The 14,960-nt window shown below is 49.8% G+C and overlaps 2 protein-coding genes across 20 annotated transcripts in view; one reads left to right on the plus strand and one right to left on the minus strand.

Annotated features, from left to right (window-relative positions):
* ELMOD3 (ELMO domain containing 3) overlaps positions 1-14,960 on the minus strand; it is a 168,590-nt gene that overhangs the window by 128,201 nt on the left and 25,429 nt on the right. The gene's annotated exons all lie outside the window — the stretch shown is intronic.
* The window catches only part of RETSAT (retinol saturase), a 39,279-nt gene that overhangs the window by 7,527 nt on the left and 16,792 nt on the right, over positions 1-14,960 (plus strand). For all 5 annotated transcript variants that reach the window (XM_074981866.1, XM_074981867.1, XM_074981870.1 and 2 more), the window contains exons 3-9: positions 1,999-2,240; positions 3,264-3,465; positions 6,365-6,562; positions 8,484-8,603; positions 10,105-10,243; positions 10,885-10,994; positions 12,989-13,155. In XM_074981866.1, coding sequence (XP_074837967.1) covers positions 1,999-2,240; positions 3,264-3,465; positions 6,365-6,562; positions 8,484-8,603; positions 10,105-10,243; positions 10,885-10,994; positions 12,989-13,155 — 1,178 coding nt within the window. The remainder of the gene's footprint in view (positions 1-1,998; positions 2,241-3,263; positions 3,466-6,364; positions 6,563-8,483; positions 8,604-10,104; positions 10,244-10,884; positions 10,995-12,988; positions 13,156-14,960) is intronic.

A 14,960-nucleotide genomic window follows, 5' to 3' on the forward strand; every position in this document is an offset into this window, starting at 1 on the left:
GAAACATATTACTTCAGTCCAGATATTCAAGGACTTTCAGCTCAGATCCTTGGGAGTTAGGCATCCCTTCCCAGAACGCAGCTTAAATTCCCATTTCATCCCTCTCCCAACTTGCCCAAGAGGAACAAAGCAGCAGCACTGGGAGTCTTCTGTTTCAAGGTACAGTTGTAGCAATCTGAGTTCTGTGTAGATGTCCAAAAACTGGGATGGGGTTGCTCATGGCTTTGTCTTTGTATATACTGTTATTGGGACTGTCAAGCAATTCATTTTTTTGATCACAATTAATTGTGCTGCTTAAATGATATTCTACTTGGTTTTGGATGTTTTCCATATTTTCAACTATGTGGATTTCTATTACAACACAGAATACCAAGTCCACAGTGCTCACTTTATATTTTTGATTAAAAATATTTGCACTATTAAAAAATGAGAGAGCATCTTGCAATTCACCGAATACAAGTACAGTAATGCAATCTCTTTACTGTGAAAGTAGAACTTACAAATGTAGAACATATTGTAACAAACTACATCCAAAGGCCATAACAATGGAATGCTTTAGAGCCTAGAAGTCCACTCAGTCCTGCTTCTTGTTCAGCCAGTTGCTCTGACAAACAAGTTTGGTTAGCTTTGCGAAAGATAATGCTGCCTGCTTCTTGTTTACAATGTCACCTGAGAGTAAGAACAGGTCTGCACATGGCACTGCTGTAACTGGTGTTGCAAGATATTTATGTGCCAGATACAATAAACCACCACTCTGAGGATATGCATCCGTGATGGTGATGGGTATATCAGCCAATTGATGCACTTTCACATTCTTCATCTGAGTCAGAGATACCACCAGGAGAAAATAGCATTTCAAACTCATGAGTAAGGTTAAACTGAAATCTTGACATTGGAAGAGATCATTGTGCTCACATCATCTGACTCCCTGTAGAGCAGGCTGTGGAATTTCCCCACAAAAATTCTGGTTTGAATTACAACACATCTTCTAGGGAAAACATCCAGTCTTGATTTACAAATTGCCTAGGATAAGAGATTCCAGCCCAGCCTTCAATTTGATTCCTAGGTTTGATTCAGACATAGGTGCTGGAACTAGGGGTGTGGGAGGTGCTACAGCACCCCCGAATTGAAGTAGCTTCCATTAGATACATGATTTACAGTGTGGTTCAGTGGCTTACAGCTCCCCCACTATAAAAACTGTTCCAGCACCCTTGGATTCAAGTGACTTTTTTAAAAAAAGATATATTAAAGTAATTGCTTTAAGAGTGCCCCCTGCAATGTAAAAGCAGAATAATTTTCCAAACATATGGACTGTGAGGCTGCCAGGTGTGTTGATTTGTTGAGATACATGAATATGAGGTCATCATTCGGGTTCTGTGTGAGAGTAAGAGGGATGCAGGTAGGTTCAGTATTGGTAGAGGTGGAAGTGAAAGCCTAATTGAATGCTTGTCAACAGAGCTGGAGGAGGTGGGGGGCAAAGAGTGCTTGTAATCCTACTCTTCTTATTTCCATGCATTTGTGGGTTTGACCAGGATGAGTGCATCCTGTTTGCAGCCTTCCTGGTCACCAATTTAGTTAACAAATGTACATTGTAACCTCAGAGGTCCAAACACCAGACCTACAAATTGAGCCATCAACCACACAACTCGTTTGGAACTGGAAGTACACAATTGGGCAGGAAGAGCCAAAAAAGGGGGAAATTTACCTTGTCTTTTTTTTTTTTAAAGGAAACTTTCTGTGCCTGTTTTGCATTTAAATTCAGGTGGTTAAAAGCAGCATTTTTCCTCTGCACAACACAATTTCAAAGCCATTATCAAGTTGCAGTTCAGTTGCAAACTTTCGCAAGAACCACTAGAAACGTTTTATTCAGAGTCACAAGTGCTCCATTCCTGAGCTGCTCATTACACTGAGGTTCTGCTGTGTCCATGGCCACCTCCCATTGCTGTTTAATCTCCAGACAGCGACTTGCTTGAGTAACCATTTGCCATTGCCTTCCAGGTATTCATTACATAGGCAGAATGCACGAGGAGTCCCTGACACGTTTCGTTGTGGATCAGCTCACGGAAGGACAGCTGCAGTGGAACAAGATGCCATCTGTCTTTGATGCCGTTGTTCTGGGGGAACCTGGAAATGGCGGAACGTACCGCCTGCACAGCGGGAAGAAAGAGTACACTGAAGAGCTAAAGAAACAGTTCCCAGATGAAGCTGAGGCAATCGACAAATTTGTCGAACTTGTAGAGGTAACCCTGGCTTTGTCCTGAGGATGTTAAAACCGCCTCTCTGAGTCTCAATGGGCATCAGCTAGGACAGCACATGTCATTACAGCCGCTCCCTGCACACAAGCGATGTACACTGGGATGCTTTGGTTTATCAAGGATAGGACAGGATTTTTGAAGTCTTGCGTGATATATATATATTTTTTTAAATCACTGAAGAGCAAAGGGCGACATTCACTCCCCCTGCCGGAAATTCACCTATTTAGGCTCTGTGGGGATGGAGCGCAGGGGTGCTGGGAAAGTGAAATGCACAGCAGCGGCAGTCAAAAAAGCAAACGACTGTTGGGAATCTTTACAAAGGGATGGAGAATAGTACAGAAGATATCTTATTGCTTCTACGTAAATCCATGGTACGCCCACAGCTTGAATACTGTATCCAGATGTGGTCACCTCACCTCAGAAAAGGTATCTTGGCATTGGAAAATCCAGATCAGGGCCATAACAATGATTCGGGGTTTGGAACAGGCTGCGTTGTGAGGGGAGATTAACTGGTTTAAGAACATTCAAGTGGGAGACTGAGCCCAAGGCAGACAACAGAATTGCTGGGTGCCTGGACAAGGGATGGATGGAGTTCTGCGCTCCCAGAGGGAGTGGAGTCTCAGGCAGAAGTGTGCATGCATTGCTCTGGTGGCCGTATAAAAGGGTTGGGGCTCCAGCAATTGCCAGGGCCACAGTTGCAACAATGGCAGCCGGGAGCCCCGGGCCCTGTTGAATCACCAGACCCTAAGGCAATTGTCCCTTTTTCTTCCCCATCCTGCATCAGTCGGCCTGACCGTGCAGCTCTCTTAATACCTTATCAAGTGAGTGGCAACAGGCCACCTGTGGGCAGCTCTGGGCATGATTGTGTCACCAGTGTCCCTCTCCCTGCAGCCATGTTCTCTGTCAATTTTGCCTTGTGATGGCAAAGCTTTGTTGAGCTCCTGCATAGCCCGATCTCCAAAGCCATCCGTGGGCATCTTCACAGGCATTGCTTTTTTTCCTTTCCAGAAAATGGCCCACGGAATCACACACATGACTCTTCTGAAAATGATGCCCGTGACCCTGGCCAAGTTCCTGAGCCGCACCGGCCTCCTGGCCTGGTTTTCACCGTTCTTTAAGATGGTGTCTCGGAGCGTGACAGACGTGGTCAATGAACTCACCACAAACCAAGAACTCAGAGCCGTACTTAGCTATATCTTTCCCACTTACGGTACACGACCTTTTTTTAGCAAACAGAACTGTTTTCCACTGTTCACCCCTTTCTCTGAAAATATGCAGCATGGAATGCCTGGGTCTCATCCACGCCTTGTCCCCTTTCACAGATGTCCGTGGTTTTAGCTCTGGGGTGCTGGTCAAGGGCCCGTTCCAACCTTTACTTTCCATATCCCAGAGTTTTCCTGGAAGTTTCTATTGGGTACAAATTTCTACACAGCTTGCGCTGAACTTCTGTTTTGGCTTTGTGCTGCTAGCACCAGAGACGGCGGCATTTAGGTGAATGGAAGAGGTAGCTTGTAGGGGGAGCTAGGAGTAAGCTTTATCTTTACATTCCCTACCATTCTCTAGTATAATAGATTCTTGTAAGATCTTTTTAAGAAGTTCTGGCCTTTCCATTGCCTGTAGCAGGCCTCTGATATCCACCACAGAAAGCCCTCATGTTGGAGAAATAACTGTGCTGTGGTGAAATTCTATCCAGGTTAAATTACAGAATGCTTCCACTTCCCTAATTTCACTTGTGTTCCCAAGGTTGATGAGAGCAGCCAGTCAAAATAATCAGAAGTGAGAAGTTTAAGGAGTTGGGACCAGTGTTCCTTGTAAGCCAAGCGCTTGGGCAGCCATCTAGGGGAGATTCAGGTGTTGCCCAGCTGATTAGCAGAGCGCCCGCAGTCAGCTGCATATGTTTCTATTGGTGGGGCAGATCTGCACATGCCTTGGCGCACTTAACCAAACTTATTATGTCCATTGATTGGAAAAAATTAGAGGGAACGATCTTTGGGACACATGCTATGCGGGAGAACATCTGGAAGCTTCCAGACCATCTGTATTGGGGTGGTGGCGGAGACCCCTGCCTGGCTCCCTCTCCCCTCCCCACACATGTGGGAAAGGTCCTCAGTGTTTCGTCCTGATTTTGGGTACCTCCATGGGGCAGGAGCTTATCCCCCACTCTTGAAACTGAGGTTTCCCAGCAACCTGTATTCTGAGCATAATATGAGACAGCCTTTAATTACATGATTAAATACTATATTTCTTCCCCTCCACCGACCCTTGCCTCAGTCAGCATACACGATAGACACACAAGGAGACAGAATTAAGGTGGGATAAGCAACTGTACACCTGGTCTATTCTAAGGTTATAGGGCTTGACTCTGCAACTCAATAATGTTTGGCATTTTAAACAACGTCTCCCCACAGAGTTTTATAATGGGGTTTTCAGATATGCTAAGTGGGCAGGGATTTTTCACATGAAGGGTTCTGTATACATGTCAGGATGTGTTACCAGCTACCAGACATGTTCGTTTCCAACTCCATTACACAATTGGCAACCAGCTGAGTAGTTAAATAAAGATTAGTAGAAAATAACCACACAATACTCTATTTTTAAAGATAAGGCAAAGCCTGAGAAGGTCAGGTTTCACCCCACCTCCAGCAGGGGCTGGAGAACACATTTATAGACATATACTGTACAAGCTAATGGAGGGTGTGACTTGGGTCGTCATTCAGGTGTTTGCCGGGCTGTGTCAGACACAAATTTGCTAGCACGCGTCTTCTGGTTGACTGCAGAATTAAAATCAGGGAAGAGCCAGCTGTCAGCTGGATGGGATGGAATGTCGCAATGAGCAAGGTGGCTAGGAAGAGAAGTTGATTGTTACTTCCAGGGGAGCTGCAGAAACGGTTAAATCTTCTGGCTTTGTTTACTAAATGCCTCTTAGACAGTGGCAGCCCTTTAGTTCCAGATTCATAGCTTCCTTTTAATCTATGACAAAACCTAACATTGTGATCCTCTTGTCTGACTGCCTGAATATCAAAGAGAATTTCATCCTGTTATTCCTGCATTGAGCCCAATAGCTAAATCGCTAAGAATATCTATCTGCCAGAAAAAACATCCAGCCTTGATCAGGATATTTAAAGAGATGGAGAAGCCAGCACTTCCCTGAACTATTAAACATGCAGGCCTCCTCTCGCATTTGAATTTGTCTGGCTTTTAAGTTCCAGCCAAAATTTAGCCCTAGGAGTAATTTTTCTCATTTTCTCCCGATTTTCTGTAAAAGTTTGCATATTAGTTATAATTAATCAAACAGCCCTGCTAAGTCTTGCAGTGTTACCAAAAATCTTGTGATACCAGTTGGTGGTCTTCAAGCCGCATCTCTGAACGTCCATGTTCTTACATGCAATTTTTTTTAAGTTACCTAACTGTCACTTGAAAAAATTTCTGGCCCCCCGAGTTGGAGAGAAACAGGAAAACGTGGACCATCTGATGAAGGCTATTCCTTGGTCTTGCCCTGGTCTCTAGAGTCCTACAGTGCTTGGTGCTCTGCTCTTCTCTTTCTTTCTAGTCCTGTTATCTCAGCCTTTAGCCGGTTTACCTGCTAGGATTAACTGGCCACGCCTTTCACCCCCCACTTCCGACTCACTTTCTGTGTACCCCAGGTTCGTCTCCACCTCCTGCGGCTCTCACCAAAGCAGAATGCCCTTCTTAGGCAAAAGGAACGTCTCCTCTGGGAACTTCATAACCTTCGTGACGCTGCACTTTCATTGGTTTCCACTTCCCCCAGCCTCAGCATATGCTTTTGCTGTGGGCTCCCTCCTTATACAGTGTGTCTGAGGTTCGGTCAGAGGTGATGCTGATGACACCAACTCCATCTACTCGTTAGTGCAGTGGTCTCCCTTCAGCTCAAAACTGTAGCAGGGAAAAAGCTGTTAGGGCTATTAGACTTTGCAGTGTTGCTCCTTATCCTGTGTTCTCAAAGGCACTGTCTGCTTTTCAGTGATGTTAGTGATGGGGTGGGGCTTAGCGGTGGAATCTCCCTACAGCTCACTTCTAGGTCAGGCCACCCGGCGGCAGAGGAGGACTTCTGCCCAGGAATGAACCCTCTTCTTTGCTGTGTCTTCCAGGAGTGCTTCCAGACAGGGCCAGCTTCTGCCTCCATGCAATTCTGGTGGACCACTTTTTTGAAGGGGGGTGGTATCCCCAAGGAGGACCCAGTGAAATCGCCTTCCACACCATCCCGGTGATTGAGCAGGCTGGCGGGGCCGTTCTGACCAAGGCAGCAGTGCAGAGAATTTTGGTGAATGCAGAAGGCAAAGCCTGTGGTGAGTTAGGCTGCATCAAGCCTCTCGCGTCAGCTCGTAGAGCAAAGAGGAGCAAGATACCTTCTGCTGTCAGTACGGCGCATGGGGAGGGGGTGGGAGGCTCGGGGTTGCACACGCGCAGAGAACACTCCACACAAGTGGGAATCACTTCTAGCAGGGCTGACCAGCTGCTGGAGACAGGCCAGTGTATTGCAGGGAGACTGGATCTTTGTTCTGTTTTCAGTGCAGTCAACCAACATCTGACCTCCCCACCCCGGGCACTGCCCCCACCTCCCTCCCAGAAGCTCAGGCCCCAGCTGCATGTCAGCCAGGCCTGTGCCAGCCACCAGCTCTGAGCTACCCAGATACTGATATGGTCCCATCAGCACCGTTTCTGAGGCTTGGTCTACAGTAGGCAGGTGAGTCAATTGCAGATACGCAATTCTAGCTACAGCAATTGCGCAGCTAGAATTGACGTATCTGCCATCGACTTACCAGGTCAGCCTCACTAAGGAAGGTTGACGGGAGAGCTTCTCCCATCACCTCCCTTACTCCTTGTGATAGCGAGGTGTACAGGGGTCGACCGCTGACCCCCGACAGGTCGATTTCACACGTCTCCATAGGCACGCAAAATCGAACTCCAGAAGATCGACCCTGAGCAGGTCGATCGCCCAGGTCATGTAGATGTGAGTGCCTCACCAGCATTTTAGAAACACAGTTCTTTGTCTCTTCTGGCCTGCAGGGCAAGCGCCCTAATTAGTTTGCTGGGTAAGTGTAACAAGTTTATGGAGGAGAAGCTGAGTCCAGGAAATGAGCTCTCAGTGCCTTGAGGTCTGAAAGACAAGATGGGTGAGCGAATACTTTTCTTTTGAACCAACTTCTGCTGGTGAGAAAGACACGCTGCTGCAGGTGGCAGGGACCTCCCTCGGCTGCGTTCAATGTCGGGGCAGTTTTGTCTCCCCGGCCCCCCGCAATCATGAGCCTGACCAAAGTGGTCAGCTCTAACCATGGAAGGTGACAGCTGTGGGAGGGGAGTCCCTATGAGAGAGGCCCTACTCACCTGGGAGACACCCTGCACCGGATGCTGCACTGAAGGAATTGTGCAGGGCTCGTTGAACTGCACGTGGCGGGGGAGAATCCCAGATTCGGTCTGCACCCCAGCACAGGTACGAAGGGGTTGGGGCTGCATGGAGACGCAGCTGGGTCCTGAGCTCACATTGGCCATAAGGAGGGGAGGACAGAGCTAGAATGGTGACGGGTGCAAGGAAGAGGGGGAGGCATCCGTTTCCAATGGACAGCTTGCCCACAATGGCTCCTGGTCTGAACTGCTTCCCCATTACCAGCCCCCTTCCCAGGGACAAGTGCCCCTTGCAGCTGTCCGTCCTGCCACCTTCCCAACAACTCCTTGCCAAAGCCCTTTTCTGTCCAGCATCCGCACAACCCAGTCCTCCTCCTAGACGCTGGGTCCCTTGTCAGTGGCAAGGAAGCTCCTCCCGAGGTCTCTTGCAGCCCTGGGATTCTGATTAGCTGAAGCTAAGGACAGCCCTGTTTTCTGAGATGCAAAACCTTCTCATTACTCTCTGCTCCGCACATCAGGGGTTTCTACAGCATCCACCACAGCAACACCCTGGCATCCATAGCATGGATATAGTGCTTCCCTCCCTGTGATTGCCGTGGAAACACAAGGGGTGCCCTTGAAAAGCCCATAGATGCTCTCCCTTGTTAGTTGTGTTTTACCCCTTCCAAATCCTCCTGTGCTAAGCCCAGCCTGCACCTGAACTGATCACATGCTGTGTCTATCACTTCTAACTCCCCCGGTAAGAGTAAAGGGCTCCTGTCCCAGGTCAGCACAGGAGAAAATGGCCTAGGGTAAATTAAGGGTGGTTGTTGTGGTTTTTGTTGTCATTGTTTTTGGTTTTTGGAAGGCCCTTTTTCCTTCCAGGTGTGAGTGTAAAGAAAGGCCAAGGTCTGGTGGATGTCTTTGCTCCTGTTGTGATTTCTGATGCTGGGATATTTAACACCTACGAGCGGCTGCTACCAGAGGAGATACGAGCGTCACATGGTAAAACACCCTAGCAATGGGCAGCTCTTGAGAACTAACCTACCAAAAATCCTTCTCCTGCCAGCTCAGCATCCTGCTGACGGTAGTTCACATACGCTGTTGGAGTAGCAGTTGCTTGAGAGCATGTCCTGTAGCTAAGGATACAAAACCATTTCCATTCCAGACAATTTTGTGGAAAAAATGCCATCCCTTTGATACTGAACATTGCAAATGGAAACAAAATCACTGGTTTTCCTTCATTTTTATTGACCTTTTTTTTTTTTTTAATCAAACCTGGTTATAAAATTATCGCAACTTTGATCAAAAACTGCATTTTTTTTAAAACTAAAGATAAGGTTGTCGGTACACACTACATGCATCTGATGAAGCGCATCTTTGCCCACGAAAGCTCATGCTCCAAAATATCTGTTAAATCTATAAGGTACCACAGGACTTCTTGTTGTTTTTCAAGAATCAGACTAACTCAGCGACCTCTCTGATACAGTACCGAGAAAAACCTTGGAAGTGACCTCAACCCATTTTGATAAAAACATTGACTTCTATGGCAGGACCCACAATATTGCCCTGGCTTCTGGACTTTTTGGGGGGAAGGCTATTTTTCAACTACCAAAACATCTGTGCAAAAAATATGAAGTCGATCTTCTAGTACTTGAGACTTCAAAGAGATTTAAGCCTGTGGGAAATTTGAAGGGGCAGTAATGTGTTGAGTAGCAGGCACAGGTGCAGGAAATAAGGGTGTGGGAGGATGCGGCAGCACCACCAGGTTTTCTCCCCCTCTTCCTCACACACAGGGGCCTGCCCCGCCAACGGCTCTACCAGCCCCATGTCTCAGCCTCCAGGTAGCCCCTCCAAGGTCCACCTGGCCCTGCTAGCTTCGGCAACCTGCCCCCCTGCCCTGTGGTCCAGCATGCCTAGCAGGCTCTGCAGCCTGCATCCCTGAGGTCCAGGCCACCTGCCCTGGAAGCTGTAGTGTTTCTCCAGGTCCTGCTGCTGATCCGGGGCTCTGCAGTCGCCTCCAGCTGTAGCTAAGATGCCAATTCTCCCGGGTCAGGCACTAATTTGCAGCGGTGGCGGCATCTCATCCCGGAGAGTTGGCACCCAGGTGTGACCCCAGCCTAGGGTGACGAGGGGCCTGAACAGGTCTGGGATGAAGGCACAGCTCAGCACCCCAACCCAAAAAATAGTTCCAGTGCCACTGCAAATGGGAGCCAAGTATTTAAATTAATCCATTTCAAACTAAGGTTCTCTCTTACTGTCCTGTGACAGACTGTTTCACCAGAGTCTTCACAGCGGCAGAAACGTTGCCCTTTGCCCGTGGCGTACATCTGGGATGGAAATCACCAGCTAAAGCTATTTGAAAAGTCAAAATTCTGGAGGAAGAATGGAGGATTTAAGCTGGGAGTTACAGCCCAACTAGGGAGGAGCTTCTACTTCTTTATGATCCAGCCCTGGTTCCTCTGGGGACAGGACGTTAATGTGCTGTTTGCTCCCCAATGTGCAGGTATTAAGACTCAGCTTCGCATGGTGGATCACAGCCTGGCCGGGTTCAGTGTCTTCATAGGAGTCAGAGGCTCAAAGGAAGAGCTGGGGCTGGAGGGCACAAACTACTTCATCTACCCACACAATAACCTGGACAAAGTGTAAGGAGACCCTGTGCTCTGTAGGCCTCTGCCACGTTTGGTGTCTGATTTACCTGAGCTGTGACTAGCAGGATGGTACAGATGCAAGCCTGGGCTACTCCCACAGGCATATGTTTGTGCTCCGCTGAAGCAAGTGATGAAGTCTGGCCAGTTCCCAGCCATAAAATTGTCCCTCTCAAGTTCAGGAGGCAGCGTGAGGGACAGAATTCAGAGCCAGCTTTTGGGTGGTCAGCCCGGAGTCTGTCTCCAGTTCAGAAGCCATGATGTCTGTACAGGAGCCCAGTAGCAATGCCAGTAACGTACAAGTTTGAAAAAGGCCTGGGTGCCATCACCTATCACCTGGCAGCATGTGTTTAAATGGTTGGTGCACATAACAAAAATGTATTCCACCCATGCGTGGAAAAAAATAGAGGGAACCCTGGCCCTAACTCGGCCCCTTTCCCCCCCGGAGGTATGGGTCACCTGGGTATTACTGTCCCTGCAGAGATGCCTGGGCAGAGGGGAAGTGTTAGCCACAACATGGTGCAGAAGAGTCCTGAATGGCCCCAGGGTCGCTGCCTGCTTGCTTTCTCATGCACAAGGACTAGCCTGATGACTTGTTAGCCAGAATTCACTGAAAAGCTTCTCAACCCTCTCTGCAGCATGAATCGCTTCCTCTCTGCCTCCAAAGAAGAGGCTGTAGACCACAATCCTGTTTTGTTTGTTACGTCTCCGTCAAGCAAGGACCCCACCTGGCAGGAGAGGTACCCAGGTAAGGAACTTTTTTCACAGAATAATAGAACCGGAAGGGACCTCAAGAGGTCATCAAGTCCAGTCTCCTGCACTTATGGCAGGACCAAGCACCCTCCACACCAGGGGGTGGGCAATAATTTTTGATGAGGGCAAGTGGTCAAGGGCCACACTTTTCTGTAGAGGGGGTGCAGGGTCTGGGACAGAGGTTGGGTGCAAAGGGAGCTTGGAGTAGGGACCAGGAGGCAGGAGAGAGTGGTGGCACAGAGTGGGAGTTTGAGGGATGGGGGCAGGGCCTGGGAGGGGGTAGGGGCAGATGCAGGAGAGAATTCTGGCCTAGGAAAGGGGTGTAGGAGGGTTTCACAGCCTGGGAGAGGGTTGTGACCTCGGGGAGGGGGCGTGCAGAGGATTGGGTGGCGACCTGGAGCTGAGAACTGGGGGGAGAGATGGCCTGGGGTGCCAGAGGCAGGCGCTGGCTGGGAGGTGCTTAACTAGGCACCTTCCGGCCAGCAGCCCCTGAGGCAGGCTCCCTGCCTGGTGCAGCCCCCGATTGACCAAAGTTGCTCCATGGGGCTCTCTGCTCCAGATGCCAAGGGGAGGGGGAGTCTTTACGCTGCTCCTGCCCACCAGCAAAATCTCTGAGCTCCTGATGGCCAGAAATCAGCCAACGGAAGCTGAGAGATTTTTGCTGGTAGTAGGGCGGGGGTTGGTGCAAAGCCTCCCCCTGAGCTACATGGAACAGCAAGCTGCTTAAAGCAGTCTGGGGCAGTCCCACGCTGCTATACGCTGCCTGCTCTGTGTGGGGCTCCCAGCGGGGTGGTCCATGGGCCACATCTGGTGTCTTGCAGGAGGACATCCAGCCCCAGGGCCATATCTGGCCCACCTCTGATCTCAACCAATCCCGGCAGATGTTTATCTAACCTGTTCTTCCGTATCTCCACTGGTGGAGATTCCACAACCCCCTGAGGCCATTTATTCCAGTGCTTAACCACCCTGACAGCTTGCAAGATTTTGCCTAATGTCCAAACTAGCCCTCTCAGGCTGCAATTTAAGCCCATTGCTTCGTACCCTATCCTCAGAGGTTAAGGGGGATAATTTTTCTCCTTCCTCCTTGTAACAACCTTGTAGGTACCTGAAAGCTGTTAACATGTACCAGCTAGGAAGGGGAGCTGGTTGTTTCTGTAGAAGCTGATGTTTTTACAACTCCAGACTGCTCCTTTGAGAGCTGTGATGTATGTGTGGGAGGAGGAGGAGGAGGACATGAAAAGAGGTCTCAGTGGCGCTATGTTCCCCTTCATTGCCAAACCACATCGAGGTTTGGCTGGAAATTAACCTGCAATGGCACCATCCTATCCCCTGTCATCTTAACCCCTGTAAGGGGATCACTTCCTAGCATTATGGGGGTTAATTACAAAAACCTGGCTGCTGACCCAGCCGTGTTACATCCACCACACAAGTGTCACACGCAGCATTTCATTGCACCTAACTGAGAAGCATTTAGATGCAGCCATTGCTGGAGATAGGCCCCCACGCTGGTGGTCTGCCCTGTTGTGGGAATCAAATAAGTTCCAAAGGAGACTTTGGAAGTTAAGCTCCCAGGCAGTGGAAGCAAATGAGCCATCCAAGAGCCTTGTCTTTGAGGCTGCTCATGCTGGCCAAAAAGAGCTTCTCTGTCTTGGAGACACTTAGCTGAGAAGATGCTGCAGTCGTTGATGTGGGCAGGCACAGATGGTGTGCAAAGAAGAAAGACTGGATGTTTTCTGGATACCTGCAGATGAGACTCAAGACCGAACAGGTGGGCAAAAGCATAGGGTAAGGAGCTGAAATGAGGGAAGCCAAAAAAGTCAGGGATAGTCACACGCATGGAAGCTGAAAGAACAGGCCATGGGCACTGGTGGAACCGTCAGGCAAGGTAAGGGAGGGTTGTCTGTCAGGCGCAAGTGGAGATACGGCTGTAGCTACAGGCACCTTCCAGCGGTGACCACGCAACCAACACCAAGTGCTCTGTCATTCTAGACAAGTCGACTCTGTGCATCATCGGGTTTGCACGGTACGAATGGTTTGAGGAGTGGAAAGACGAGACAGTCCAGAAGAGGGGAGCAGATTACGAGAGCCTGAAAAGCGCAATTACCGAGTCCATTTTGAAGACCGTTATGAAACTCTACCCTCGCATCAAGGATAACGTAAGGAAAATTTTATACCACGGTCAATGCTGGCTGCCAGTGCTCTGTTGTGGGTAACATGGTGTAAGAGTCTGTTGAGTGGGAAAGGACCATGCTGGATCCAGGCGTCTCTGGAGATGTCCTGGCTGAGTCCCTAGGCTGACTTCCACACAATGCAGTGGGGAGATGGCAGATCAGGAAACCTCTGGTAGGGAATCAAATCCCTAGTTCCCTTGGCACAGAGAATGGGGGGCACAGGGCCCTCTTCAGTGGCAACAGCCTGACCCAGGCAACCGCCTGTGGTGAGGGGGATAGCCTCAGCTCCCGTATTGTAGCAGGGAGGCTCTGTGAGCCCAGGCCAAGCCAACAATGTAGAACTCCACCCCTCCGAGCAAGCAGGGAACAGTGGGAAGGCCACCATCTACCTATGCTGGCCATTCCCATAGCACAGGGGTGGGTCTCGCCCATGGGCTGCATCCAGCCCACCGAGCCTTTTGATCTGCCCGTGACGGGGAGTAACTCTGCTCAAAGCGGCCCGTGTGCTGCAGAGGATGGTGGGGAGAGGCTGTGCGTGCTGCCCCTACCCAAGCAAAATCTCTTCACTCCCATTGGCCAGTTTCCAACCAGTAGGCACCAAGAGATTTTGCTGGGGTGAGGGCAGCACGCCAAGCCTCCCCCACAGTGCAGAGGGCCATGGGGAGTGGTCTAGGGCTGCTAGCAAGCCTGGAAGCCGGCCTGTGAGTGCTGCTGGCTGGGGGCTGCTTAGGAAAATGCCTCCCTGCCAAAGCCTGGCATCTCCTTTCTGCACCCCAACTTCCTCCCAGACTCTACCCCACCCTTATTCTCCTCCATTGGCTAGACTCCTCCCCTGCACCCAGACCTCTTTTTTTTTTTTTCTAAAATGCTCTTGCCCTTTCAGCAAGAAAAGCAGAAAATGTGAAGCAGCTGGACAACTTCTGTCACCTTTCCAGCAGCTGCAGCAATGGCTGGGAAGGCTTGAGGGGATCCCACTCATACTTTCCCAAATCCTAGAATCCTAGGGCTGGAAGAGACCTCAGGAGGTCATCAAGTCCACCTCCCTGCCCAAGGCAGGACCAACCCTGACCAAATCATCCCAGCCAGGGCTTTGCCAAGCCAGGTCTTAAAAGGTCTCTAGGGATGGAGATTCCACCACTTCTCTCAGTAACGCATTCCAGTGCTTCACCACCCTCTGGGGGAAATAGTTTTTCTTAATATCCAGCCTACACCTCCCGCTCTGTAACTTCAGAGCATTGCTCCTTGTTCTGCCATCCCTCACTGCTGAGAGCAGCTTCTCTCCATCCTCTTTAGAGCTCCCCTTCAGGAAGTTGATGGCTGCTATCAAATCACCCCTCAGTCTTCTCTTCTGCAAACTAAATAAGCCCAAATCCCTCAGCCTCAACTCGTAGGTCATGTGCTCAAGCCCCATCATCATTTTGGTTTCCCTCCCCTGGCCCCTCTCCAATGCATCCATCGCAGGCCTGGCGTGGCATAAACACAGCTGCTAAGACACCAAGGATGTGCCCTACAAGGTACAGCAGAAGCAGCCACGAACATCCAGCCACAACACAGGGGAAAACCTAGTCGCCCAGGAGAACCTAGGGGGAGAGTCAAATCAATCGGGATGGGAAGTGCCTGAGGAGATCACCCTGCGTGGCTCCTGGCCAGCACCCCAGGAAACATGCTTTCCTGTACACAAGCAGCTTGTCAGCTTTCTGATGACACCCAGGCCACGCTTCCCTGCGCGAGACCTGCTCAGCCACGGTGTCCCACACACAGGACTCGGGGACTCGTGCGGTGCTTCTGTC

This window comes from Carettochelys insculpta, chromosome 31, assembly GCF_033958435.1.
Source record: "Carettochelys insculpta isolate YL-2023 chromosome 31, ASM3395843v1, whole genome shotgun sequence".
In the NCBI taxonomy this organism is placed as follows: domain Eukaryota; kingdom Metazoa; phylum Chordata; order Testudines; family Carettochelyidae; genus Carettochelys; species Carettochelys insculpta.